Raw genomic sequence first — 25714 nt, forward strand, 5'->3', positions numbered from 1 at the left:
AGAGCCTGGGGTAAAAAGTTGGAAAGAGGAGAAAGGGAGGGATGAGCATATGGTGAAGACAAAGAAGAAACCAACTGAGAGGAAGGTTATGGGAGAGGGAGTAGAAAGTCACAGAAATGAGAGACTACACATTCAGCGGAGTGCAAGAAGGTTGTCTTGGCTGAAGAGGGGAATGTGTTGGTAGACTAGATTGGGGAAAAGGCAGGAGATGAACCCCAAAGGAACCTATATACCTCAACAAAGTTTAGATTTTACTTCTCTGCACCCGTGTTTCCGTGTTTTGAGAATGCTTTTCCATTTCTCCTGCCTGCTTAAACCAACGATGACAGATTCCCTGTCCAGAAATTCACTCAACGAGTGTTTGTTGGAACACCTACTATGTGCTAAGTACTGCTCTAGGTGTTTGGGCTACAGGAGTAAAAATTCTGCTCTGTGCATGTCCTAGTAGATAGAAGTTGGTGACTAATGATAAAAATAAGAAGTCGGGATATTAGTGAATGTGGAGTAAATGTAGTCAGAGAGCTGACAGTGCTATCGAAAAAAGAAAAAAATAGGGTACAGTAAAGAAGACTGGAGTGACCTGGGAGCAGGTGGGGCAGGCTGGAGTATTAAATAGGATGGATAACTGAGCAAAATTTGAAGGAGCAGCGGGAGTCAGCAAGTGACTATCTCAGTGAAGAGTGTTCTAGGCAGAGGAACAGCTAGAGGAAAGCCTGAAAGAAAGGAGTGGATGAGGTCAGATAGATCATGTGGGACTCGCAGGCCAATTAAAGAGTTTCACTTTGACTTAGTGAAAATGGAGAGTCACCACAAAGTTTTGACCAGGAGAATGATACGATCTGATTGTTTTAGGAGGCTTGCTCTTCGTGCTGTGTTGGGAAAAGACTCTAGAGCCGCAAAGATGCAAGTAGGGAGATCTGTTAGGAGAAACTATAGAAATGCCAACCATCTAAGTATATTCCTGTGCAGAAGAAAAGCAGCAATGACTCCAAACATCTGAGGCAGCCAGATATCTTACTGGAGTACTGAGTGCTCAGTAAATTCTAGTGGTGTGATTAGTTTATGACTTTAGTTTAGATATGCCTCTATGCCTTATTTCGTAGATTACAAGTAGCTCTTACATGTAAAAATGAAAGTCCACAGACTTACAGGCTTTACAAACTCGCATCCCTATAAGAATTGAAGAAAGGACTTGCATTTTGGAATTAGTGTGTAGCCTATCAATAGGACCTTGAGAATTCAATGATGAAGATGCCCAGTTACTTCTAAAGTTAAGAAGAACAATGGAGGTTCAACCTAACCTCAAATTCATATATTTGAGGGACACATCCAAGTAAAACCTATGCCAGATAGGACACAGTGAGATGTGATAAACTTAAAAAACATTTTTTTAAAGTTCATTTATTTTTAGAAAGAGAGAGAGCAGGGCAGGGGCAGAGAGAGAAGGTGAGAAAGAGAGAATCCCAAGCAGGCTCCACACTGCCAGGGCAGAGCCCCATGTGGGGCTCAAACTCACAGACCATGAGATCAGGACCTGAGCTGAAATCAAGAGTGGGATGCCTTAACCGACTGAGCCACCCATGCCCCCCCCCTCAAAAATTTTTAACATTTATTATTTATTTTTGAGGAGAGACAGACAGAGAGCAAGTGGGGAGGGGCATAGAGAGAGGGAGACACAGAATCTGAAGCAGGTTCCAGGATCCTAGCTGTCAGCACAGAGCCTGATGCAGGACTCGAACTCATGAGCCTTGAGATCATTACCTGATCCTCACAAGCCATGGGGTCATGATCTGAGCTGAAGTCAGAAGCTTAACCAACTGAGCCACCCAGGCACCCTTGTGATAAATATTTTAAGTAAAATAGTAGACCAGAACAAACAAAATGCCTCTAAGATCCAGACTGTAGTAAGATCAAAAGATAGAGATCTTTTGAAGGTTATTTTACTTTCTATAGTTCTGAGCAGAGCAATCTTACATTAAATTGAGTCTATTACTTTGAAAACTAGCCCATTTAAAATTCTCTATATATTTTACCTATATGATATACAGTCTGACACATTTTTATTTTGAAAAGACATATGAATCGAGGTAGAAGATGATTAAGGTACTTCCTGAGGAGTCCCTTTAATAGGAAAAACAGGTGTAGTTGTAGTAAAGGAATGAAAAATGAAACACAGTAACAGTAAGATCCCTCACTTCTGCTTCACTCCTGTAAGAAGTCAGCTGTCTCAAAGATACCAGTTCATCTGCATTGTGTTTCATATGCAGGCACTACCTCTAGGCAGGTGCCAGGCAGTGGGGGTGCAGGGGAACACAGTCATAGGCACCCAGCATGCTATGTTTACTGGTAGAAAACAGTGCAGGGTCCACAATGTGGCTCTACTGTAAAGGAAGTACCGGAAATTGTCTAATTTGGACACCCACAATTATGTACTCAAAATAAGTAAAATAATTAAAAGAAGTGTTCTTCTCACCTTCCACTTCCCAAGTTCTCCTATTTTCTATTTTGCAATGCTCGTGGTGTAATTCTCAATCTTTGTTGTACATTCGTCATTAGGGAGTTTTCAAGATATACCCATGACCAGGGTCCTAACCCCAGAGATTGATTCATTTGATCTAGGGTTGGACCCAGGTGGTATTTTTAAAAAGTGACCCGGATAATTTTAATGGGCAGCCAGGGTTGAAAACCACCACGATTTCAAATTGGAGTAAAAATATCTAGGTTCTAGTTGTAGTGCTGCCATTTACTAGCTGGCTGATTTTTAAGTCCTTAGTTTCCCATAGGAGGATGAGGTCAGCTTAGAGATTTATAAAAATTCTCTAGCTTTAAAACAAAATTAAATAAATTGGGATGCATATGATCTCTTCTAGTTTGCTCAGCTCCAAAAAGATGAAAATGGAATTATCTGGAGTATGCTAGCTTTGTTTGAAGCAAGTGAGTTAAAAAACAAACAAACAGCACTTAAGTAAACTTTTCCTTATTCCCTCTTCCCAATTACAAAGCATGGGAGAAAAGAAACAGATATTTAAGCTTAGAAATCACAAGAGACTTCTAGGGCTGCTTTGTCTGTCCCTAGCTCTCTTAAATTGGGAGTTAGTCATATGGTACCTGGGGAACAGAGGGAGGGGGGAGAGAGCTCCCCCTTTACCAAGAAGGTAAATATAATACAAACCCCAAAGGCCTTACACTACTCATCTTACCATAATCCGGCCTGGTACCAAACACTATGAGTGTGGGAGGCGAGGCAGGGGTGTGTACATATGCATGTACACGCGCTCGCACACACTCCCCAACTCGGTCATCCATCGCTCTAGCGGAGAGCGCCCAGAAGGCGCTCCCCAGCCAGGACCACTCTGGCCTCCCCCTTACGCCTCCCAGCCCGCTCCCTGCTCTGCCCCCACCCGGACAGTCCTCCGGGCCGAGCTCAGCTTGGTCCACAGAAGGCGGTGGCAGCCCAGGCCATTCTCCTGCAGCTGGTTTTCAGTACGGTATCCGTCTCTGTGCCTCTAAACCCAGACTCAGACGCTAACCCGATCCCCTCACTTCTCGGCCTCTTGTCTCTAGACCAGGCTCCCCCGGAAAGGGCCAAGCTCCCGCCTAAGCCCTTGGCCCAAGCTCATTCTCACCTGGGATCATCTCACCTAGGATCTCTCCTGATGATCCTAGCACCCTCACAGCTTCCCGGCGCCTCTTCATCCTCACACCTTTCCCAGCTAAACCCTAATTCCCCCAGTCTCACCTCCCTACCTCTCTGCGCTCTCCCACATTGTCCCCTCAGGGCCTCTCCACGCGTTCTTTGCCATCAGCCCTCGTTTTCCAGAACTTCCTCATCCTCCCCCCAACCTCCACCTCCAGCATAGGGTCCCAGGTCCTCTAAATCACCTGCACTCCCCACTCACTCATAGCTCCCTCTCCCTCCCCTCAAGTAACCCTGGCCAGGGGCGGGGGGGGTTCCCACACCTTGCACCCTGGGGAACCTCTCCAACTCAACGCTCTCCCTCCTTGAAGGACCCCACCCACGACACCTGGGGAGCCCCTCCACGCACTCTTTCACCTCTGAGCCCGACACCTGGGCATCCTCCTCCTTCCACACTGTTCCTTCCTTTCCAAAACCTTAGGCGCCCCCACTTCCCGGTCACAGCCCATCTCCGGACCTGACACTCCTCCCACACTCCTCCCCGCCCCCAGGCTCCCACTCCTTTACCTCCAGACCTGACCCATAGGGCGCCCCCATCCAGCACAGCTCACGCTCTTGTCCCCTACTCTCGACTCCTTGGGCGCCCCCCCCCCCCTTGAAAACTCGCTCTCTACTCCTCCTCTGCCCGCCCGCCCCCAGCCCACAGGTCGCGCTCGGGAGGGGTGCTCGCCTGGCCCGGGCCTGGGCGGCCAGGAGGTGACGCGGCCCCCGCGGGAGGAGCCCGGGAGGTGGAGGGGCGGAGGAGGCGCGGGCGGCGGCACCGAGCGGCGGCGGCGGCAGCAGCGGCGTAGGGAGCGGGCCCCCGGCGCCGACTCCACCGACCCAAGGGGCGGCGGCCGCTGAGGGTCTGCGGGCGGGCGCGTGATGAGGAAGCACCAGCGCCCGACCCTGCTACGCGTCGAAGCTCGCTCGGATCCGGGCGTTGGCAGCCGGTGGGCCGTGGCCCCGGGAATCTCCGCCGCTAGCCCTAGTCATCCCTTCCTAGCTTTCGCTTCTCCGCTTTAGCCCGGAGCTGTCTCCGGCGGCCGCCCTCGGCCCCGCGGCCCTTCCCTGGTCGTTTCTGGAGGGGTCCTCCCTCCGCGGCGTCTGGAAGCCCAGTGACGCGTCAGCCGGCGGGACAGCTGAGCTGCTTCTCTGGGAAATTAGCCCCTGCGTCCTCACTCCCCTCTCTGCTCCCGCCCCGGCGTCCCTCCGACTGGCGGGACGCTGCCTCCCCACGCTCGAAGCGAGTTCCCGGGACTCCCCCAGGGGGCTGGTTCGCAGCTTACCCCTTCCCCTCCGCGGCGGCGCGCGCCCCCGCCCCCGCCGGACACACTCGCGCCCCGGCCGGCGCGCCGCCCTCCCGCCCGCTCCCTCCAGTCACCCCACCCTTAGCCGTCCCCGCCACCTTACTCCACCACCCTCCCCCGCTGCTCCGCGCACTCCGCGTCCCGGCCCGGCCTCCCGCTCCTCTCTGCCAAACCGCTCACTTGCCAGCCCTTCGCCCCCGGGAAGAAGAAACATTTCCCGGAGCGCACTCCTCAGCCCTCACTCCCCGCCGCGCTCGCCCTCCCCTCCCCCTCCGCTCTTTCTTTCTTGGGGGAGGGGGGCTGTCGCCTCGGATTGAAGGCCGTTGATTTGTATGTATTTGTCCCAGCGCCGGAGGCTGCCCCAGCCGCCCGCGCGGGTGCCGCCGCCGCCGCCAGTGGAGTTGCCTCCCTGCTTCCCTAGGGTGGTTAGGCTCCACCAAACATGTCGGCTCCTGTCGGGCCGCGGGGCCGCCCGGCTCCCACCCCGGCGGCCTCTCAGCCGCCCCTGCAGCCCGAGATGCCCGACCTCAGCCACCTCACGGAGGAGGAGAGGAAAATCATCCTGGCCGTCATGGATCGGCAGAAGAAAGAAGAGGAGAAGGAGCAGTCGGTGCTCAAGTAAGGACCCGGCTCCATCTTCCCGCCTCCCTCCCTCCCCTCCGCCCCCACGGCCGCTGCCCTGCGGCCGCCTGCGCGCCCCGGATCGCCGCCCTCCCTCCAGCCGGCGGCGCCTGGGCCACGAGGGCTGCGGCCGGCGCCGGCCGCCGGGGCTGCTTTCTGGGTGTCAGAGCGCGGGGGTGTGTGTCGGGAAGGGAAGGTGCCGAGGCCGGCCGAGATGAGGGTGGCGAGGCTTTAGGCGTTGTAATTTTCCCGGGCGTCCTTACGGCTTCCCCCGCGGGCCGGTTGGGCTTCAGGGTCCCCACGGGGCTGAAGCTGAACCCAGGCTCCGCGCGTCCCCTCTCCTTTCCAGCCGCCCCCGCGCGGTGGCAGTGACTGGGGCAGTGAATCCAATATGGCCGTGCACAGGTGCTCCCTGGCCGGGACCCGGGCGAAGGCGCGCCGCCGGGGATGCGGGCGCAGCAGGGGCCCCTCGTCCCGCGCTTCCGCAGGGCGGCCCTGCCTCCGACGCGGAGACTAGCAGAGCTGCCCGCGGTCGCTGCGGGCAGGGGGGCGGCTGTGCAGGCGAGGGGCCTAAACTCTGGCAAGTCTCGGGTGGGTGTGCGGCCGCCGCCATCTTCCAGCCCCTCCCCCTCGGCGGGTTCTAACACCCTGCACTCTGCTGCTCTTCCTGTTTGCAACTAGTAAATCTGTTTAATCCTGAAGAGACTCTGAAGAGGCTCCAGTTCCTACCGTTACTGCAGTTTGGGATGCTTCCTACCTTGTGAAGTTCTACTACTCGTGTTCATAGTGTAGGCAGCCGGGATTTTGCCGAGGGTGAGAGAGTAAAAGCAGCACCCAGGCGGCGGTTTAGCGCTGTGTAACTTCAGCACCAGGGAACTGTCCAGACAGAGATACAGCTTTGAGACGCCTTTTGTCAGTCTAGCAAAGAGATTTGTTTCTACAGGTTAGCTGTTAAATGTTTTATGGTTATTTGATTTCTCAGATACTGTGTGAAAGAGATTGTGCAGAAGATGCTTAACCTTTTTATGTTTTTCCAACTCAACTTTTTTCTTTTTACTTGAAATGAATTATTCACTAAGAGATTAACTTGGACAGTTTATATGCCAGCGGTGGGACTACTCTTTTGCATGTTATCAAATATATTTTTCCCATATTCTCCACAGAAACACAAAATTGAAAGAGTAGAGTTCCTCTATGAAGGATGCAATACACTGACCTCTAATCATGTAAATTTTAAAACAGGTTGTTGAATTCAGTATTCTTTAATACACTTATACAGAGATAATTCTGTCTATACATATATATTTTCATATTTTAATGAAAATACTGTAAATTATGGTAAAAATATATCAAATATCTCTACATGTTTGAGAAAAATTGAAGGACTAAGAACAAATATTTATGACATACTAACTGGAATAAAGAAGAGTTGCTTCTTCAAAGCTAATTTGTGGGTTTGGAGACTTGTTTGGGAATATGATTTATTTAGTAGGCTTGGTAAATGAAAAATGGTTACGAGATTTAAGTAGCTTATTTTAACTAATGCTAGAATAAAGCATTATTTTTAAAAGCTTTTTGAGCATAATACTCACTTTGCTTTACTATATATACTAACAATGCCTAGCTTTTTGATGACTTAGAATTTGATATTTAAGTATATGAATCTATATTTTCTACTATAATTGTGATAAAATTAGTGTTGCCAAAGTGATGTCAAATAAAACATAGTTTTATTTCTTTGACCCATATATTTAAATGTACAATGTGTTTTTATTTCTTTGTAGTATGCTAAATCATAGTATATACTGGCTAGTTCACTGTAGTTCCGAATCCACTTATTGTTCTAGTATATAAAGATGTAAATGAATTTTTCAATACTGAATTAAGAATTACTCAGATTGAACAATAGTTTACATTACGAAAATGTTGCGAAAGGCTTTTTCAGGTAGGTACATTACATTACATACATTACCTTTCTGTGTAAGCCTGTATACTATGCAAATACATAGAATGTTCATGCATTCATATTCACACAGTTTAGGTAGAAACATTCTCTAAACATACATTCATACAGTCAGAGAGATTACATTGATGAAAAATCTTCATATTTATTTTAAATATCTATTTGCATTTCTGCCTAACTTAGTCTTGGAAGGAGTTATACCTCAAAATGGCCTACATGGCTTCAGAATTATTTTTGTATTCATTTTAACAAGAAGTTTTTTGGAGTTAAAGCATAATATAATTACAAATTTAATTTTAAATGTTCTATAAAAATGTTTTTGGCTTTTTAAATAAGTTAAGACTAGGCAAGGAAAATGAGGAAAACATTAGATTTTATAATAGAATTATAATGAAAGAAAAAAATGTTTTAAATAAGTTTATAATGTATTAAGTAATATATTATCGATATTGGGTATTAAGTTACAAATACTATATATAAGAAAAAGTGATACTAGTATTCTTCAATGATTACTATTTCTCATTAAGTTTTAGGGGTCATTTATCTGGTCAAGACTACACTGTCCTTTGTTTCTCTTTAGTGATGTCCATTTAATTAGAGATGCCCATTTAATTGCATGTTAACATTTATTTTGAGAGAAGGTCATGGACAGAGAGAAACAAACTGAAAATCAAGTTGATGTCTGCTGCCTTGTAACAATTACGTTAAAGTTTGATGTGTGAAAAATTGAAACCATTGGATGAAAATATTTTCATATTAAGAATTCATACCAAGGGGGATGTGCATACGAAGTACATCACAGGATGATATGTTGGAGTACAGGAAGAGAATATTAAAACTTATATTTCAAGTTCTATCTTTCTTTGAAAAAGAAATTAAGTATTACTGATATTTAATATATAGATTGACGATATTAAGACCCATATAATTTGTAAATACATATGCACGTATTTAGAAGTTCACGCCTGAGATATTTTTAATGGGAGAGGTGAGTGATCAAAAGACATTGAGACCACTATAGTAATCTCTCTTTCTATGAAGAGATTAATTAAGGACTATTTATATTTATTAGCAATTTCTTCAAAGCCTTGCTGAATATCCATATATTCGGAAGTCTTCTGTTACCATCAAGTAATTTTATTTTACGTCTGATTGAGATACTAAAATTTTGAAGCATCTGTATCTCAGTAGATCCCTCAATAGATCAGTAATTGCTTTTTTTTATCCTTACCAGAAATCCACATACAGTTTTAGTTTTGATAACTCAATCTATAGGTAAAATCTATAGTGTTCTACTACTTATTAATGTTTTTAAGCCTCGTCTTTCAAGATTGTAAACTTCTTGAGGGCAAGAATAATAATGTACCCTTCTTTGGAGTTTGTGTTTTGCAGCATACTTAACACCTGCACATATTAGGTAACTAATAAGTAATGTTGATATGACTTGTAATGTTAATGAGGCAGTTTATAAATTTTGTTGGGAAAATGAAGAATAATTTTTTTGAAAGAAAGGCATAATTTATTAGGTTTATATTTTCGAGTGATTGTTTTTTTGATGTGGTATTAAGAAAAAAATGTATGAGATAAACAAAACCACTGAAATCAATAGAAAAGTAAGTATTCATTCAGTAAATATTTATTGAGTTTCTACTATGTGCATATCATAGTCTTTCAGATAAGGATTTTTTTTATAACAAATTAGAAATAATGTTTTTTGCTGTGTAAATTTTCTTTGTATTCTCAGTTTGGATTTTTTATTAATGTCAAATGTCTTTTATTTGCTTCCCAAATAAAAGAAGACAGTGAGTAAAGATTTCATGATAGATCAGAGTAATAATTTAGCTTATATTTAAAACATAGATGAGCAGTTCTAAATTTTTTTAATAATTCAATTTTAAGAGTATTTTTCAAAGCCAATTTATAAGCTTTTCTACGAATAGATAATATATACCCATGGTACAAAATTTCTTAGCTACTTTTTCTCCAAGCCAGAGGCAACTACTTTTGCCACTGTATTGTATACTATTCCAGAAATACTCTATGTGTAAAAGTAGATATGTGTATATATCACATATTGTGTGCATCTATAATGTGTGTGTGTGCACACAGATGTATGGATGTATATGTGTAAACATAAAAAACATAAATGTGCCCAGCAGTTTACTTTTTAGGAGATCAGTTCCACACCCATTAATATATAGCTTCCTCATTCATTTTAATGGCTGTGTAATATCTCATTTTATGAATGTTCTGTAATTTCTTTATCTAGAACCATATTTATGGGTATTTAGGTTGATTCTAATTTTGCCATTAGAAACAACACTGCAATAAATATCTTTGTGCATATATCATTTCTTACATATTTGAATATATCTCTGGAATAAATTCCTAGAAATGCATTGTTGGGTCAAAAGGTCAGTATATTTTAAATTTTAATAAATATTGCCAAATTTATTTTCATACAATAAGTATGCATAAGTGACCTAAACTAGGGAGGCTCTCATATCCTTTCCAATTCAGTGTGCGATACTCTTAGCCAATACTTTGGTGAAAGATATGCCATCGTAGATTTAATTGAAATTTTCTTATTATCAGTGAGGATGAGAGCCTTTTGCATTTGTTTAGTTTTTTTGTTTTTCTTTTGGTCGTTTTTAGTGAATTGTAGAAGCTCTTTTTATTGTCATTTGTTTTATGACCTTTTTTATGCCTTTTTTTTTTTACTGATCAGTATTTTTAAAAAATGCATTTTAATTTTTCACTTTTTGTTTTATGTCTTTTGAGTTTGTGATGTACTTAGAATGATCTTTCTCATTCTAATATTTATTTATTTATTTATTTATTTATTTATTTTTAATTTTTTTTTCAAGGTTTATTTATTTTTGGAACAGAGAGAGACAGAGCATGAACGGGGGAGGGGCAGAGAGAGAGGGAGACACAGAATTGGAAACAGGCTCCAGGCTCTGAGCCATCAGCCCAGAGCCTGATGCGGGGCTCGAACTCCCGGACCGCGAGATCGTGACCTGGCTGAAGTCGGACGCTTAACCGACTGCGCCACCCAGGCACCCCACTCATTCTAATATTTAAAAGACTACCATATTTTCTTCTTATAGCTAAAATGAAAATTTAAGAGCTGGCATGTGAAATAAAAATGTAATTTAATCATGAAGACTTTTAAACAAAAATCATTATTATGATTATGTAAATAACCATGACCATTGTCAAGAATGAAAAATCTAGGGGCGCCTGGGTGGCTCGGTCGGTTAAGCCTCCGACTTCGGCTCAGGTCATGATCTTACGGTCCGTGAGTTCAAGCCCCGCGTCGGGCTCTGTGCTGGCCGCTCAGAGCCTGGAGCCTCTTTCAGATTCTGTGTCTCCCTCTCTCTCTGCCCCTCCCCTGTTCATGCTCTGTCTCTCTCTGTCTCAAAAATAAATAAATGTTAAAAAAAAAAAAAAAGAATGAAAAATCTATCAGTTTTAAGAATTGCAAATGCATTCTAAAAAATTGATTGGCATTTATGAGAAAGTACCTAATCAATTCTTTATATATAATCTGTATTTTAAAACAACTAGGATAATTAAATAATATCTTCTTGTTGACTATATTGTCATTGAGTATATATTGGTAAAGAACTGATTATACTGTGTGACGAAGAGAGAGGTAATGGAGGCAAGTGTGAGGGGCCAGCTGGATTTTGACTTGAAACCTTATTTTACTAATTAATAACTGTAAGGTCTTGCTTATGTTGTTGAACTCTCTGAGCCCATGTTTCCTCATCTGTATTATCAAAATAATAACACCTACCTTGAAGGATTGTTATGATCAATGTAGATTAAATGTCCTGGCATAAATAAGTGTGCCAAAAAAAGTCGTTATTAACTGATTATAGACAATAGTTTATTATTCTTTTTTAACATTTATTTATTTTTGAGAGACAGAGAGGCACAGAGCATGAGCCGGGGACACAGAGAGAGACACAGAGAGAGAGGGAGACACAGAATCCAGAGAGCAGGCTCCAGGCTCTGAGCTGTTAGCACAGAGCCCAATGTGAGGCTCAAACCCACGAACTGTGACATCATGACCTGAGCCGAAGTCAGTCGTTTAACCGCCATGCAGGCGCCCCTAGACAATAGTTTCTGAACCTTAATATTATCATAGCATTCTTGGATGAAATCTTAACTTTTTTTTTTTTTTTTTTTTTCCAATTGAGACATTCTCTTCCTTGTCTACTGGGAAGTCAAAAAAATGCCCGAAGGACTTTTAAGTGCCTTCGTTATTTATCGAGAAGCCCAGGGATGGAGAGGGAAGGTCATGAATCGGCAGCAATTTCCTCAGCAAAAAACATTTTTAGAGAGTCTGAAACTAAGGTGTAGCAGCAGAAATAAGACACCAAAGTATTGGTTATTGGCAAGATACTGATTATCATGGGTGAATGCGAGGGAACTAATTTGTGCAAATTACTCTGTGATTGTCCTTACAGTTGTCTGGGATCAATTTTTTACTCTATTAATAAATCAAAATATGTATTTATTTATTTATTTGTCTTATATCTGAGAACTCAGCGAATCTTATCAGGTTAATCTCATTTTGAAGTGTCAATTTAGAGTGCTCCTCTGCTTTCCATTGCTTTTCAAATGCAGACACTCTTTGTATGACTTCCACTTTGCCCCTTAGCTTCAAATTTGCCTCCTTAGAGAGCTCTTTCTTGCCCCATGTTCTTAAGTAGGTTCTTTTCTTTCTTCTTTTTCATATCATCTTTAATATTTTCCAGTTATGCTTATTAAAATTTATGATTTCTTTATTTGTTTATGGTCTGTCTGCCCTGCTAGATTATAAACTCCCAGAGAGCAGACACCATGTCTGTCTTGTTCACCATATCAGCCATTCTAACCCAACACAATGTTTTAATAGTAGTACTTAAAAATATTAGTTGGGTGACTGAATGAAATGTTGGGGAATAAAATACTGTGTTCAGCTAGGTAGTGCTTGCTTTCAAGGTGAAATTTGAAGATCTAGAAGAAAAAAGTTTGCTTAGGTAGTAGTGCCCTTATTTGCAAAATCAATTGTAATTTTTAAACCTATGTGCAATTTTGCTTATTTATTTATTATTATTTTTTTACTAGGAGAAAACTTACAGTATTTGTGTATGATTGCAACTCATCTTTTATTTGTTTATTAAAACATTTTTTTAATGTTAATTTATTTTTGAGAGAGAGAAAGAGAAAGAGACAGAACATGAGCGGGGGAGAGGCAGAGACAGAGAGGGACTCTCAACATGGGGCTTGAACTCACAAATTGCGAGATCATGACCTGAGCTGAAGTCAGTCGCTTAACCAACTGAGCCACCCAGGCGCCCCTTGACGCATCTTTCTTTTAGGCTAAGAGCACATCTGTTTTGATTAGAAACCAGAAGAATATTGTAATATGTCATCTTGAAATTGTAATTATTTTTTAATGTAAAGAATATTTTGCTTTAAAAATTACGACTTTACTTTGATAGTGTTTGTATATTTCCAGTGTGTTTAACAGAGCTGAATGGTAAGTGATGCACAGAATATTTTGGATAGAAATTTCTATAATTCATTCCTTTCAGAGGCAGACAACTGAAGGCCAACCATAATCGCATGAGCACACTGAAATGTGAAGTGTCATGAAAAAACACAGTAAAAGTGTTTTTGGAACATCATGACCATAGTAAAAAATATGTCAGAATAATCAAGTGAGTAGTTTGCTGTCTCTTTGGTATTGTTTTGAGGGTGTAACACATTTTATCCTTTTTATTTATTTATTTATTTTTCAACATTTATTTATTTTTGGGACAGAGAGAAACAGAGCATGAACGGGGGAGGGGCAGAGAGAGAGGGAGACACAGAATCGGAAACAGACTCCAGGCTCTGAGCCATCAGCCCAGAGCCCGACGCGGGGCTCGAACTCACGGAGCGCAAGATCGTGACCTGGCTGAAGTCGGACGCTTAACCGACTGCGCCACCCAGGCGCCCCATTTTATCCTTTTTAATTATGTAGAAATTTTACTCCTAGATGTTAAAGATTCTAGAGACTACAGATACTGTCGTATTCTCTAGTCACCTGATGAAATGCAGATATCTATTTCTGGGTGTTAAAACACTCTTAACCATTCTCAGCTAACCCTGTAGGAAGTCACTATAAGGAACATGATAAACCACAGTTATAGTATTGCATGATAAGTGCTGGGAGACCACGTGCACAGTGTATCATGGATATATTCATTGAACAGGAGCACCTTATCCAGTTTGGGGGAGATGACACCTAGGCTGAGACTCAAAGGATGAGTAGATGTTCATTGGGCAGAGGAAGATATTCCAAGCAAAAATACGAAACCTCCCAAGTCTTTCTATCCCAGACTTTAACTCTCATTTGTAAAAGAGAGGCAGGGCATAGTCAAGAAACTGATTTGAAGTGGTTTACAATGTCTGGAGCATAAGACTTATTGGAAGTGAGTTGGTAGAGGAGACTTGAGAGATGGCAAGGGTCAGAGCTTCAAAGACGTTGTATGTTTTCCTTTGATTTGGATTTAATCCTGAAGGTAGTAGGGAGTAACAGAGGGATTTTAAGCAGTGACACAGTGTAATCAGATTTGGTTGGGCACCCCCCAGCCTTACAGTCTGAGGGATTGATGCTAGAGACCAGGGCTGTAGTTAGGAGAGTCTTCTGGTAATCCAGGTGATATATGATGGAGATATGAAAGAGGACAGTTCTTTTTTGTTTTCTTTTGTTTTTAAATTTTTTTTTTAACATTTATTCATTTTTGAGAGAGAGACAGAGTATGAGTAGGGGAGGGGCAGAGTGAGTGGGAGACACAGAATCCAAAGCAGGCTCCAGCCTCTGAGCTGTCTGCACAGAGCCGGACGCAGGGCTCAAACTCACAGACTGTGTGATCATGACCTGAGCTGAAGTCTGACGCTTAGCCAACTGAGCCACCCAGGCGCCCCTGAAAGAGGACACTTCTGCTGGAGGTTGAGAGGCAGGATAGATTTGGAAATATTTAGGAGCCAAATTACTGGGATTTGACAACAGGAGGTAAAGTAAGGGTAAAAAAGTAAGGGTAAAGTAAGCTCTCAGGGTGCCTGACTTGCTCAACCGACTGCTGTACATCATGTAGATCTGTCTTTGCTCATCTCACTGATGGTCAGCTCTCTAAATTAGTCTCAGGACCATTGTTCTCTTGAGAGACCAGCCGGAGAAGGCTTCTTTTATTGTTTTTCTTATTCTAAACAGTTTATAATGTGAATAGTTGTACTAGAAGTGGCTATAACTTGTGATATAGGGGGGACAGGATGGGAAATAATAGAGTAGCAGTGAAAAGGGCAAAAAGGGAGAAAGAAGAGAAGGCAAAGAAAAAGGGGAGAAGAAGATCAGTACTGTTTGAATCCGTTCCTAATTGTGAGGAATGCTACTTCGTATTTTAGCTTAGAAAACTTTTTTCTACTAAATCTATTAACGTCTTGTCATTTTTCCCCCCAAAACTACAGATCTGTTTTTCTTTTATTGAACATTCCTTGCTCCCATTGACAACTTTGTGTCCGTGAGTTTCTCACCATCTGGTTTTCTTTCATTCTTCAGATGTTTTTAACTCTTGCGCAATCTTTGTTTTATATGTTAGATTTAACTAGAACAAATTTCCTTTTTTGTATATATTCCTATATCACCTCCAAGGGGATTTTGGAAATGTGAGTGTAGTTTAGGAAGATAAAGAAAAGAGATTAGCTGTGTAAATGACATATTGTGGTTGGGGAAGATTATGTTCCTCTTTATCTTAGCTTAGTGAATTATTGCAGATTTCATACCGTATTGTGTTATGAAAGAGAGAGAAGTTTTGTTAGATTGTGTGATGGGAAGTTCTAGAAATAGGATTAGAAGTAGAATTATAGAAAGGGAAAAGTTAAGAACAGGTTTAGGTCTAAAAGTGATAGAATATCATTTCACCTATTTTCTCTCTAGAACTGTTACCGCCCCCCCCCCCAACTGTAAGCAACTAGATAGTATAAATTAGGCTAAGAATGGACGAATTTTACATAGTTTATGTATTATGAACATGTATTAGATGTACATTATATACACATGTCAAAAAGCTCCAATTTGTATTTTCCATATCACATAGTGCTAGCTAAACGCTTTTTAAAGACATTTAGAGTTAAGAACTTTCAAACAGTTTATAGATTATAAAAACTTAACCTTCTTACATTACACACGTAATTTGGTAGGTTCTGCTAAACAGAGGTTCTGGTTAAATGCTCTTTTAGGCACAGGAGGAAGATAGAATTCTTTATGTTCTTTAGCAGTTTTTTTTTTTCCCCCAACTAAGTTTATGTTCAGCTGTAAGGGAAAAATAACTTAGCAGTTTTATGCATTCTGCAGCTAGGCTTCTAGGATGTTAAAGCTGGGAAAAAAGGATATCCTGAACAATATAGCTAGATAACAGTATAACCAGAATGGTGTTTATTGGTGAAAAATTTGCTTCTCAGGTGCATATATGAACAGTCTATTTCATCACACATCACACATAATTCCTTTTGACCAAGAGCTGAAAGGATTAATTGATGTTTTTATCAGCACAAAATTTTTTTCTGTTAAAAATGAATTTTGTAGTGGAGATAGCTAGGTGTTCATCAAAGATTAACATTCCTCTTTCACAGAGTTGTTGCTATGCAGCACTGCCTAGCCCTGGACTACCTTTTCCAGCTTTTCTTGTTTCTAAATGGATTGGGGTAATTAAGTTCTGGCTGGTGACTTAGCCTCCCCCCTCCATTAGACTTTGTATGAATAACAGATACACTTCTTTGTTAAGTCACTGATTTTAGGGCTGTATCTATTACTGTGGCTATTGTAAGTAATACATTCTCATGATTATTATCTGTTACTTATTTAACTTTGGAAAGCTTTAAAGTTCCCGTCTACACTGGTCGACTCCAGAAGTATTTCTGTGGTACTGAACATTATTACCACAGGTTGATTTCTCTTTAATGATTGGTCTAAGCTGACTTAAGTCTTAAATCAGCCACAGGATTTGTGAATACAGAATTTACCAGGAAGGGTCTGTTCATCTGCTTGATGACAAGTGGGCGGTACCCCAACTGGGGATTTGTTGGAGAAGGTGCAAGAAGGTAGGTGTGTACACTGAATCTTCACAGAGATACCTGCTCTGGAAGCAGATATAGGACGCAGACCTATATTTGCAATCCTAGGATCCATTTAAAAAAAATTTTTTTTAACGTTTATTGTTCAGAGAGAGAGACAGAGCATGAGCAGGAGAGGGGCAGAGAGAGGAGGAGACACAGAATCTGAAGCAGGCTCCAGGCTCTGAGCTGTTAGCACAGAGCCTGACACAGGGCTTGAACTCACAAACTGTGAGATCCTGACCTGAGCCAAAGACGGATGCTTAACCAACTGAGCCACCCAGGCACCCCAGCTAGGATCCATTTTAGAATAAATTGAAGCCTCATGTTAGAAGTTTTGCAGGTTGAAGGCTATGGTTAAATTCCATTTCCAAACTAAAGGTTAGGAAGGTTTATAGAAATCAGAAGTGAATTTTATAAGACCAGAGAGACCTGGTGCTGGTGGTGGGGAGTCCTTCTAATTTCCTTACTCTCCCTAAGCTCTCAAATATAATCAGTTACCAAATCCTGTCATTATTCTCTTCCAAAGATCTTCGAAATCTCTCTCCTTCTCTCTGTCTTCATTGTCGGGGCACTGTTTCATGCCTTTATTATATTTTCCTTAATTATTCGTCTCCAAATGGGTATCTCCATTTTCAGGCACACCTCTAACCCATCTTCCATAATAGTACAACAGTCCAACACACAAATCTATTTTAAAGTCCTTAATATTTGTCAGTGTTTCCCCACTGCATTTACTATGCAGTCTAGATTTCTAGGTGTGTCATAGAAGTCCCTTTGTGAGGTTTTATCAGTTTTTATATCCTGGTAGTCTTTCTTGGGGAACACCTTTGGTTGTATCAAATTGAAGTTAGTTCCTTATTGTTTTTTTTTTTTTTTTCTTTTAATATTCTAGGATATATTGTTCTCTTTGCTTAGAAAGCCCTACCCACTTTTCTGTTGTTAAGTTCTACTATTTCTTGTTTAGGATTTTATTTTATTTTTAAAAAATTTTTTTTTCCCAACGTTTTTATTTATTTTTTTTGGGACAGAGAGAGACAGAGCATGAACAGGGGAGGGGCAGAGAGAGAGGGAGACACAGAATCGGAAACAGGCTCCAGGCTCTGAGCCATCAGCCCAGAGCCTGACGTGGGGCTCGAACTCACGGACCGCGAGATCGTGACCTGGCTGAAGTCGGACACTTAGCCGACTGCGCCACCCAGGCGCCCCTAGGATTTTATTTTTAAGTAATCTCTATACCCAGCGTGGGGCTCAAACTCACAACCCTGAGATCAAGAGTCAGATGCTCCACTGACTGAGTCAGCCGGATGTGCTCCTAAGTCCTACTAGTTCTTAATCCAGATATATGTCAGGTTTCCAACCAGCTGAAAACTGGGTTAGGTTTTCCTCTGCTCTCACAACCCTTATTGCATACTTCTAATGTAACTCTTACAACATTAATACTCCATAGCCAACATATACTGGATGCTTACTGTGCTGTTAGTATGCTACATTATATATGCATTATCTAATTCAGCCCCCATGACAACCTTATGAGATAGTTATTATTTTATCATTTTTATAGATGAAAAAAATGAAGACTGAAGTTGTATGCTCAAAGTTTTTAGTGGGGAGCCAGGATGTAAACCTAGACAGTCATATTCTAGAATTTGCACTCTTAATAACTACTTTTTATTATATCATAGTCATTGAATTACTTTTCCTCTTTTCTAATAAATTATAGAAAAAGGACTGTGTTTGCAGTGGGTAGTCCATTGTGAGTGGATAGAAATGTGTTTTGAGTGATTAATTAAGTGTAGCACTGCCTAACAGTGGATAGTTGCTGATACCTCAAGAAATGATTATCTTTGGGATTTGGTGGTCACATTTGCAAGAAGTTTCATTGTTATCCTTCTTGGACATGCCAGTTATTGGTTATGGTGCATGGTGTTAGTTAAACTAGGAATCAAGATGTGTTTTTAACAACACATGAAATCAGTGAAGACCATATATTTAATAAATAACTTTTTTCACTTAAAAGACTTTTCATTTAATAAATATTTGTTCAAGGATGCGAGAGTTTAAGCCACCTTTTGCTGGTGGTAGACACTTTTTTTTGCTCTCATGTGGAGTATTTTTCTATTTGAAATAGGAGTCGTTAGCATTTTGGAAACCATTGTCAAAAAAGAAAATTCTCTGAGCAGTGATGATGGTGGTATTGCAGGGGCAGGAAGCTAAATGAATCTTGAGAGAATGTGTGAAATTGGATCATTTTGTAGGTATGCTTGAAAGTCCCCAGAGATTTAAAATCAAGAGAACTGGAGCATAGACATTTAAATGGCCAGCTAGTGTGGAGGCTGTGCACCTTTGAGGACAAAGCCTTTGTTAAGACCACGTTCAATGTCTAGAACAGGTGATAAAGTTGATATGTAGGTGATAAAGAATATTCACTTAAAACGTATTAGTATATGGGTAGTGACCACTTTTTAACTATATTAACAAGGCAACATGGTAACAAAGTTGAGCCAAAGAGATGAACTAGAAGATGTGTGTAATAAGCTATTTCTTTGAGGTACTATGGCTAAGATTATTTGAAGTCCCTTTGTTTTACCTATACCTCATGCTTCATTTCTTTAAACTTTTTTTTCTCCTTACTTTCTAGTAATGTTCTTACAGTAAAATGACAGTCTATTTTTGTTGATGTAATAATGAAAGCTTAGAATATAGAGACAGTTTTGTGGTACCATAGGTTGTCTTAGCTGATTCCTTAGAAGGAATATGTGGAATGACAGGAAAGAGAAATGGAAATTCAGGAGTGTGAGACTAGTATTCAGTTTGTATCTGAAGTCTCTTCTACATAGGATTTGCTTTGAATTTGAATAGGTCTCTAGACTTGTAGCAGAAAGTGAAGGAGGGAACTAACATTTGTTTGGTGACTACTGTGTGCTAGGATTCAGGTCACAAAGGCTGTAAGTAGCAGAACACAGAGGTGGGTAGATCTTTCCTAACTCCAAAACTCATTCTCTTTCCATCACACTGCTGTTTAGTCTTCTGGAAAACAGTTAAGACCATAGTGCTTAGGTGTCTGGACTATGGAGTCAGCCAACTTGGGCTTGAATCTCAGCTGTTACTTGGTAATTTTGCACCTCAGTGAGTTTATCTGGAAAATCCTTCTCATGATGCCATTTCTGGCCCTTCTTCTGTCACTACATCTCTCTCTGCCCACAGTGGGGAAAGATTTTTCTCTTTTAGGTACTCAGATGGTTAGACTCGGCCCAGATATTCCAGAATAATCTCCCCATCTTAATCATATCTGTAAAATCCCTTTTGCCATGTAAGAGATGTTACATGTTACATGTTCCCGGGGTTAGAGTGTGAATACCTTTGAGGGGCCATTTTTCTCCTTACATTAGTGAGTGACCTAGATACAATTGGATATATGTTTTTTATAAAGTAGACTTTGTACTACTCTTATTTTTTTAAAATATATTTTGTATACAGAGATACAAATTCCAGAATAATATCTCTGAAATATTTTACAATGCACTTTTCTATGGGTTTATAATACCTTATTTCCCTCAACTCACTCCCAATCTGCTCTTCATTTTTTATTTGTTTAACAATTTCCTCCTGAATAAAAATATTGGTCTAGGGGCGCCTGGGTGGCGCAGTCGGTTAAGCGTCCGACTTCAGCCAGGTCACGATCTCGCGGTCCGTGAGTTCGAGCCCCGCGTCGGGCTCTGGGCTGATGGCTCAGAGCCTGGAGCCTGTTTCCGATTCTGTGTCTCCCTCTCTCTCTGCCCCTCGCCCGTTCATGCTCTGTCTCTCTCTGTCCCAAAAATAAATAAACGTTGAAAAAAAAAAATATTGGTCTAATTGCCAGTGGGGTGGGGCGTTGGGGGCAAGCAGTGTGAATTCTTCTATATTCTTCGAATATAAAGAGCACATAAGTATTCTTAACTATTCATTTTAGTTAATAATTGGATTTATTTTTATGGAAAGAGAATTAACTTTGCCATATGACTAAATAGTGAAGAGTTATTGAAATGTTTCCAAATATTTTCATTATCTGACAGTCATGTAAATCTTTTTTTTCTTCAATAATTTTTTAATGTTTAGTTTTGAGAGAGAGAGAGAGAGAGAGAGAGAGAGAGAGAGAGCGCGAGAGGGGGAGAGAGAGAGAGAGAGAGAGAGAGAGAGAGAGAGAGAAAGAGAGAATCCAAAGCAGGCTCCAGGCTCTGAGCTGTCAGCACAGAACCCGACGCGACTGCGAGATCATGACCCAAGCCTGAGCCCGTCTGTTGCTTAACCGACTGAGCCACCCAGGTGTGCCCCTTAAACCTTTTTTTTTTTTTTGAAGTGTTTTTGTTTATTTTTGAGAGAGAGAGAGGGAGGGAGGGAGGGAGGGAGAGCACACATAAGCAGAGGAAGGGCAGAGAGAGAGAGAGAGAGAGAGAGAGAGAGACAGAACCCAAAGCAGGCTCCAGTCTCTGAGCTGTTAGCACAGAGCCCAACCCAGGGCTCAAACGCACAAACCCTGAGATCATGACCTGAGCTGAAGTTGGACGCTTAACCAACTGAGCCACCCAGGGGTCCCTGGAATATGGTTTCTCTTGCATGTTTGGTCTAGGAACCTTTTCTTATCCTGCAATGAGTGTGCTTTCATGTATTATTTTTTTCTTATAATTATTAGCTAAGAAGTCTGAATTCGTGAAAAGATGTAGTGTGTATTATGACTTGAAGTTTATGTCAGTGTTTAAAATGTAATTAATTGGTTTAACTTAGGTAATAAAACATTAAAAATAGCTATGAAATAAAGTAGAAAAAGAACACGAACCAAGGTTGTCCTTCAAAACTACTAATATAAATTCATGTCACACTATGTAGTTGTATATGTTAGGATAGACTAGATGTCAGAGTCCAGTGAGGAGACAGAAACTACAGTCGTAATTTGAACAGGAAAACTTTAATATAAAGGATTATTAACCTCTAGCAGTGAGCAGCCACCTCTTTTAGTGCTGAAGCTGAGTACCCAAGGAAGCAACACATTTGGAAGACATCCCTTCTTCCCCCAAGGCTAAGGCTGAGATTCAGCCCTTGTTAGAGGGTGTGGTTGTACCTCACTGAGCTGCCACAAGCTGGGGCGGGCAAGCTGGAAGTCATCTGCGAGGGTGTTGGTGGGGCTTGCAGAGAAGCTGGCTGGAGTTCTCAGGGAAGTCTCTGGGAAGCCACCTATTGCAGTGTCCGCTGGGGTGCTACTGAAACTGCTGGAAGGATGCCCGCTAGGGTGCTAAGTGAAACGTGTTAGGAGGGTGAGTGCCACTGGCTGCCAAGCTCCGGACAGCCAAGGAACACAGGACAAACACCAAAGCACCCAGAACCAGAAGGAGAAGCCCCTTCTTCCTTTAATGTCACTCTGGCTCCCTCTGCTGACAGAGCTTCACAATTGTGCCAACTGGGGAAGGACAAATGGTTACAGAGTCCAGATCCAGTATCAAAACAGGACAAAGAAGGGTGGATTTGGAGCTGAGAGGTAGCAAATGTGTCAGTTTATAAGCTATGCTCTCCCTAAATATCAGTAGCTTAAAACAGTACAGATCTCTTTATTTTCCATGCCATATGTTTTCTCTGGGGCGCTTGGGGTCTCTATGTTATCCTCATTCTGGGACACAGGCCAATAAAGAAGCTGTTTGGAACGTTGAGACCAAAATGAAAAGACTGGGGTGAATTGCAACTTTTCTCTTAAAGTTTCCTCTCGGAAATATATATACAACTTCTCACATTTCACTGGCGAAGGCAAGTTGCTGATCATGCCTAACTCAGGGCAGAAAAGTGTAGCCCTACCACGTAGGGAGGGAAAATCAGAAATACTTGTTGAAAAATGCAACTATCACAAGATTGACAGGATCGGTATTAGAAAATGTTGCAGTCCCTAGCATAATTACTTATATTTCTTCCTCTAAAATTTTATTTGCTTTGTGGTTTTTATGAATTTTAGTGAAAATAGCATCAGAATAAAAGTTGATGGTGGTCTTAACTTCTGGGTCAGTAACCACAAACGAGAGAGTGACCTTAATTCATTTGTGTAACACGGTGAGGCTGTAAACAAATTTAAGCAGCGGGAAGTATATTTTTTTGACGGTTAGATACAAACAGACTTTGTTTTTAAGTTCTGCATTAAAATTTTTATATTAACTTATGCTGGCATGATATTATACGAAATACGGAATGTCTTTTTATGTAGAAAAAGGTTTTTTCATTTATGGTCAGTAGTGTAGAGAGGACTAGAAAACAAGATTTGGAGGTGTGGAGTAGAGTTCTCCCTCCATCATTGACAAGCTATGTTGTCTTGAAGAAGTCACTTTAATTCCCTAAACTCTGTAAAATGGAGATGGAATTTCCATCTCAGCTGAAATTTGTGGTGCCAGATGTGTTTCAGAGTGTTTTGGATTGTAAAATGCACATGCCATACAATATATGACTCTTAGCAGGGGTAGGACAGCGGCCCCTAATCAAACTCATTTCTCCAGTGAAACATGAATATTTACAAATGGGTTAGATAAAGACTGTATATAGCCTCATGCTAAATCAGATCAAGAATTTTGGCCCAGGCTTACAGAAGAAGTTCTATTTTCAGAGCTGTTTGGATTTGGGGGGGGGTATAGGTGGGTAATTATGGGCTTTTGGTATTTTAATACACTGTATGTTAACTGACTAGAATTTAAATAAAAGCTTGGAGAAAAAAAATCACATTTTTTTTTTTTAATTTGTTTTAACATTTATTCATTTTTGAGAGTGAGAGAGACAGAGTGTGAGTGGGGGAGGGGCAGCGAGAGCGAGAGACACAGAATCAGAAGCAGGCTGCAGGCTCCGAGCTGTCAGCACAGAGCCCAACGCAGGGCCCCGGTCTCAACGCAAGATCGTGACTTGAGCTGAAATTGGACACTTAACCGACTGAGCCACCCAGGTGCCCCACATTTTCTATTATATAATTATAAGCAAAACAAAATGCAGGGTATTATGGAAGAGAGTAAACGTTGAATTGTAAAAACTTTTAAATAATACCCTGTGACATCTAAAATGAGAAACTTAGCTTCTATGAGGATACTTTTTATAAGGTTTATGTACTTATTTTTGAAACATATACACATAATTCCTGATCAAGACCATTTGGTGATGATCTCTTCAGATTCTTGTTGCTCACCATTGACAAACTATAGAAGTAGTTGGTAGCAAATTGTAAGAAAAAACGTATTTCCTTTTCCTTGATCGATAGAAACTCCTTTCATGCTATTCATCTTGAAAATTCACTCTCTTTAAATTTCACTCCAATAGTAGTAACACTTTTTTAACTGTTTGCTCTTTCTTTTCTTTCACTGACAAATGTAATGTTGAATTTCTTCTGATAATGTGAATGGATTCCAAATGCAATTGAAGTTTAAAAAATGTCAGTTATTTAAAAATAATGTTGATATTCTTCTTGAAGCATATGTAGTACTCTGCTAGCCTTAATTAGGACTCAGTTTATAACATTGACTGTCACTGGTGAATCATTTTAACTTAATTTTTATGAAACTGAGCTATTGCTTTGAATCTATAAGCTTTGTCATACTCATTAATGTACTTTCGCACAGTTCGTGAAAATTTTTGACTGAGTTCATCCAGGTGTTTGAAACTGTCAGTTAAATAAGCCATTTTTTTTTTTTTAAAGTCAGTTAATAGCCTTCAACAAATCTGTAAAGTGAGAATCACTCACAGTGTCAATATTTATTTTTAACCCATAAACTTTAAAATGAAAGCTTTCCTTTTGAATAGACAACACACTGAGGTGTGGAACAGCAGAGAGTGGTGTTCTGAACTCATTTCTCTGTATAAAGCCAATAGTTGGGATTGTAGCAGCTGGTGATTGATTAGATTTTTTATTTTGAAAACATTATTTAATGTGGAATTCATATTTATAGGCAAGATTTTACATTCCAGATCTTCTCTGGGAATAAAATAGTGTTACTTAAATTTCAGTTTTTTTCCAGAATAAACTTTTTTTGTAGAGACTTTATAGTTTCTTGTCATAAAATTATACAGCATTTCTTTAATATTTTGTTTCAAAATCTGGTACTTTTTTGTAGGATAAATAATATGTTTTTTGCCATTTGTCTTTAGGCACTGCAATGTCAGTTATTAACTAGATAACAAACTGTAGATTCATTAATCTGCAATGAAAACTTTAGTTAGTAATTTTCTTTTCTTTCTTTTTTTTTTTTTAAATCTTATTTATTTTGAGAGAGTGGGGGAGAGGGAATCACAAGCAGGCTCTGCACTAACAGTGGGGCTGTTAGTGATATGGGGCTCAAACTCACAAACCACAAGATCATGACCTGAGCTGAAGTCGGCCACTTACCCGACTGAACCACCCAGACGCCCCTAGTTGGTAGTTTGCTTGACTGAATTTGTCTCTATATCCTCACACATGCCATCAATGCACTTACTAATAATATTTTTGAAAGTGTCATTCATTCTCTGTCTCCCTTATGTCTTCTTTTTGGTTTAGTTATTTTAAAATATAGTGTTGGTAGTTTTTATGCAAACTGGTAAATCAGCAGTTTTGCAATTGTGCTTTATTTTCACTTGCAGACGCTTTTACAAAAAGGTTTATTTATTTATTTATTTAACTAATCTCTACACCCAGCTTGGGGCTGGAACTCATGACCCTGAGATGAACAGCCACATGCTTTTCCAGCTGAGCCAGCGAGGCGCCCTTTCACTTGCAAATGCTTTAAAAAATTAAAATCTGTTACTTTGTGGTAAGGTACTGGCATTGTTTACTTGGCCCCGTTGCTTTGAGATAAACTTTTCATGTATTAAGACATTGCCCCGTTGCTTTGAGATAAACTTTTCATGTATTAAGACATTTTGTTTGAGAAGAATTCTCAAGGTATGGGGATCCCAAGTTTGAGATCCTTACTATATTGCTTAATTAGTGATTTAAACTTTAACTTCAATAATTAAAATTTT

At 40.8% G+C, this 25714-nt stretch overlaps 1 protein-coding gene across 34 annotated transcripts in view; it reads left to right on the plus strand.

Annotated features, from left to right (window-relative positions):
• The first annotated feature begins 5399 nt into the window (after positions 1–5399).
• Positions 5400–25714, plus strand: part of RIMS2 (regulating synaptic membrane exocytosis 2) — a 617389-nt gene continuing 597074 nt past the window's right edge. For all 34 annotated transcript variants that reach the window (XM_040494185.1, XM_040494187.1, XM_040494223.1 and 31 more), the window contains exon 1: positions 5400–5604. In XM_040494185.1, coding sequence (XP_040350119.1) covers positions 5429–5604 — 176 coding nt within the window. In that variant the 5' untranslated portion in view covers positions 5400–5428. The remainder of the gene's footprint in view (positions 5605–25714) is intronic.

Source organism: Herpailurus yagouaroundi, unplaced genomic scaffold (assembly GCF_014898765.1).
Source record: "Herpailurus yagouaroundi ecotype Mexico unplaced genomic scaffold, PumYag 186, whole genome shotgun sequence".
NCBI classification, from domain to species: domain Eukaryota; kingdom Metazoa; phylum Chordata; class Mammalia; order Carnivora; family Felidae; genus Herpailurus; species Herpailurus yagouaroundi.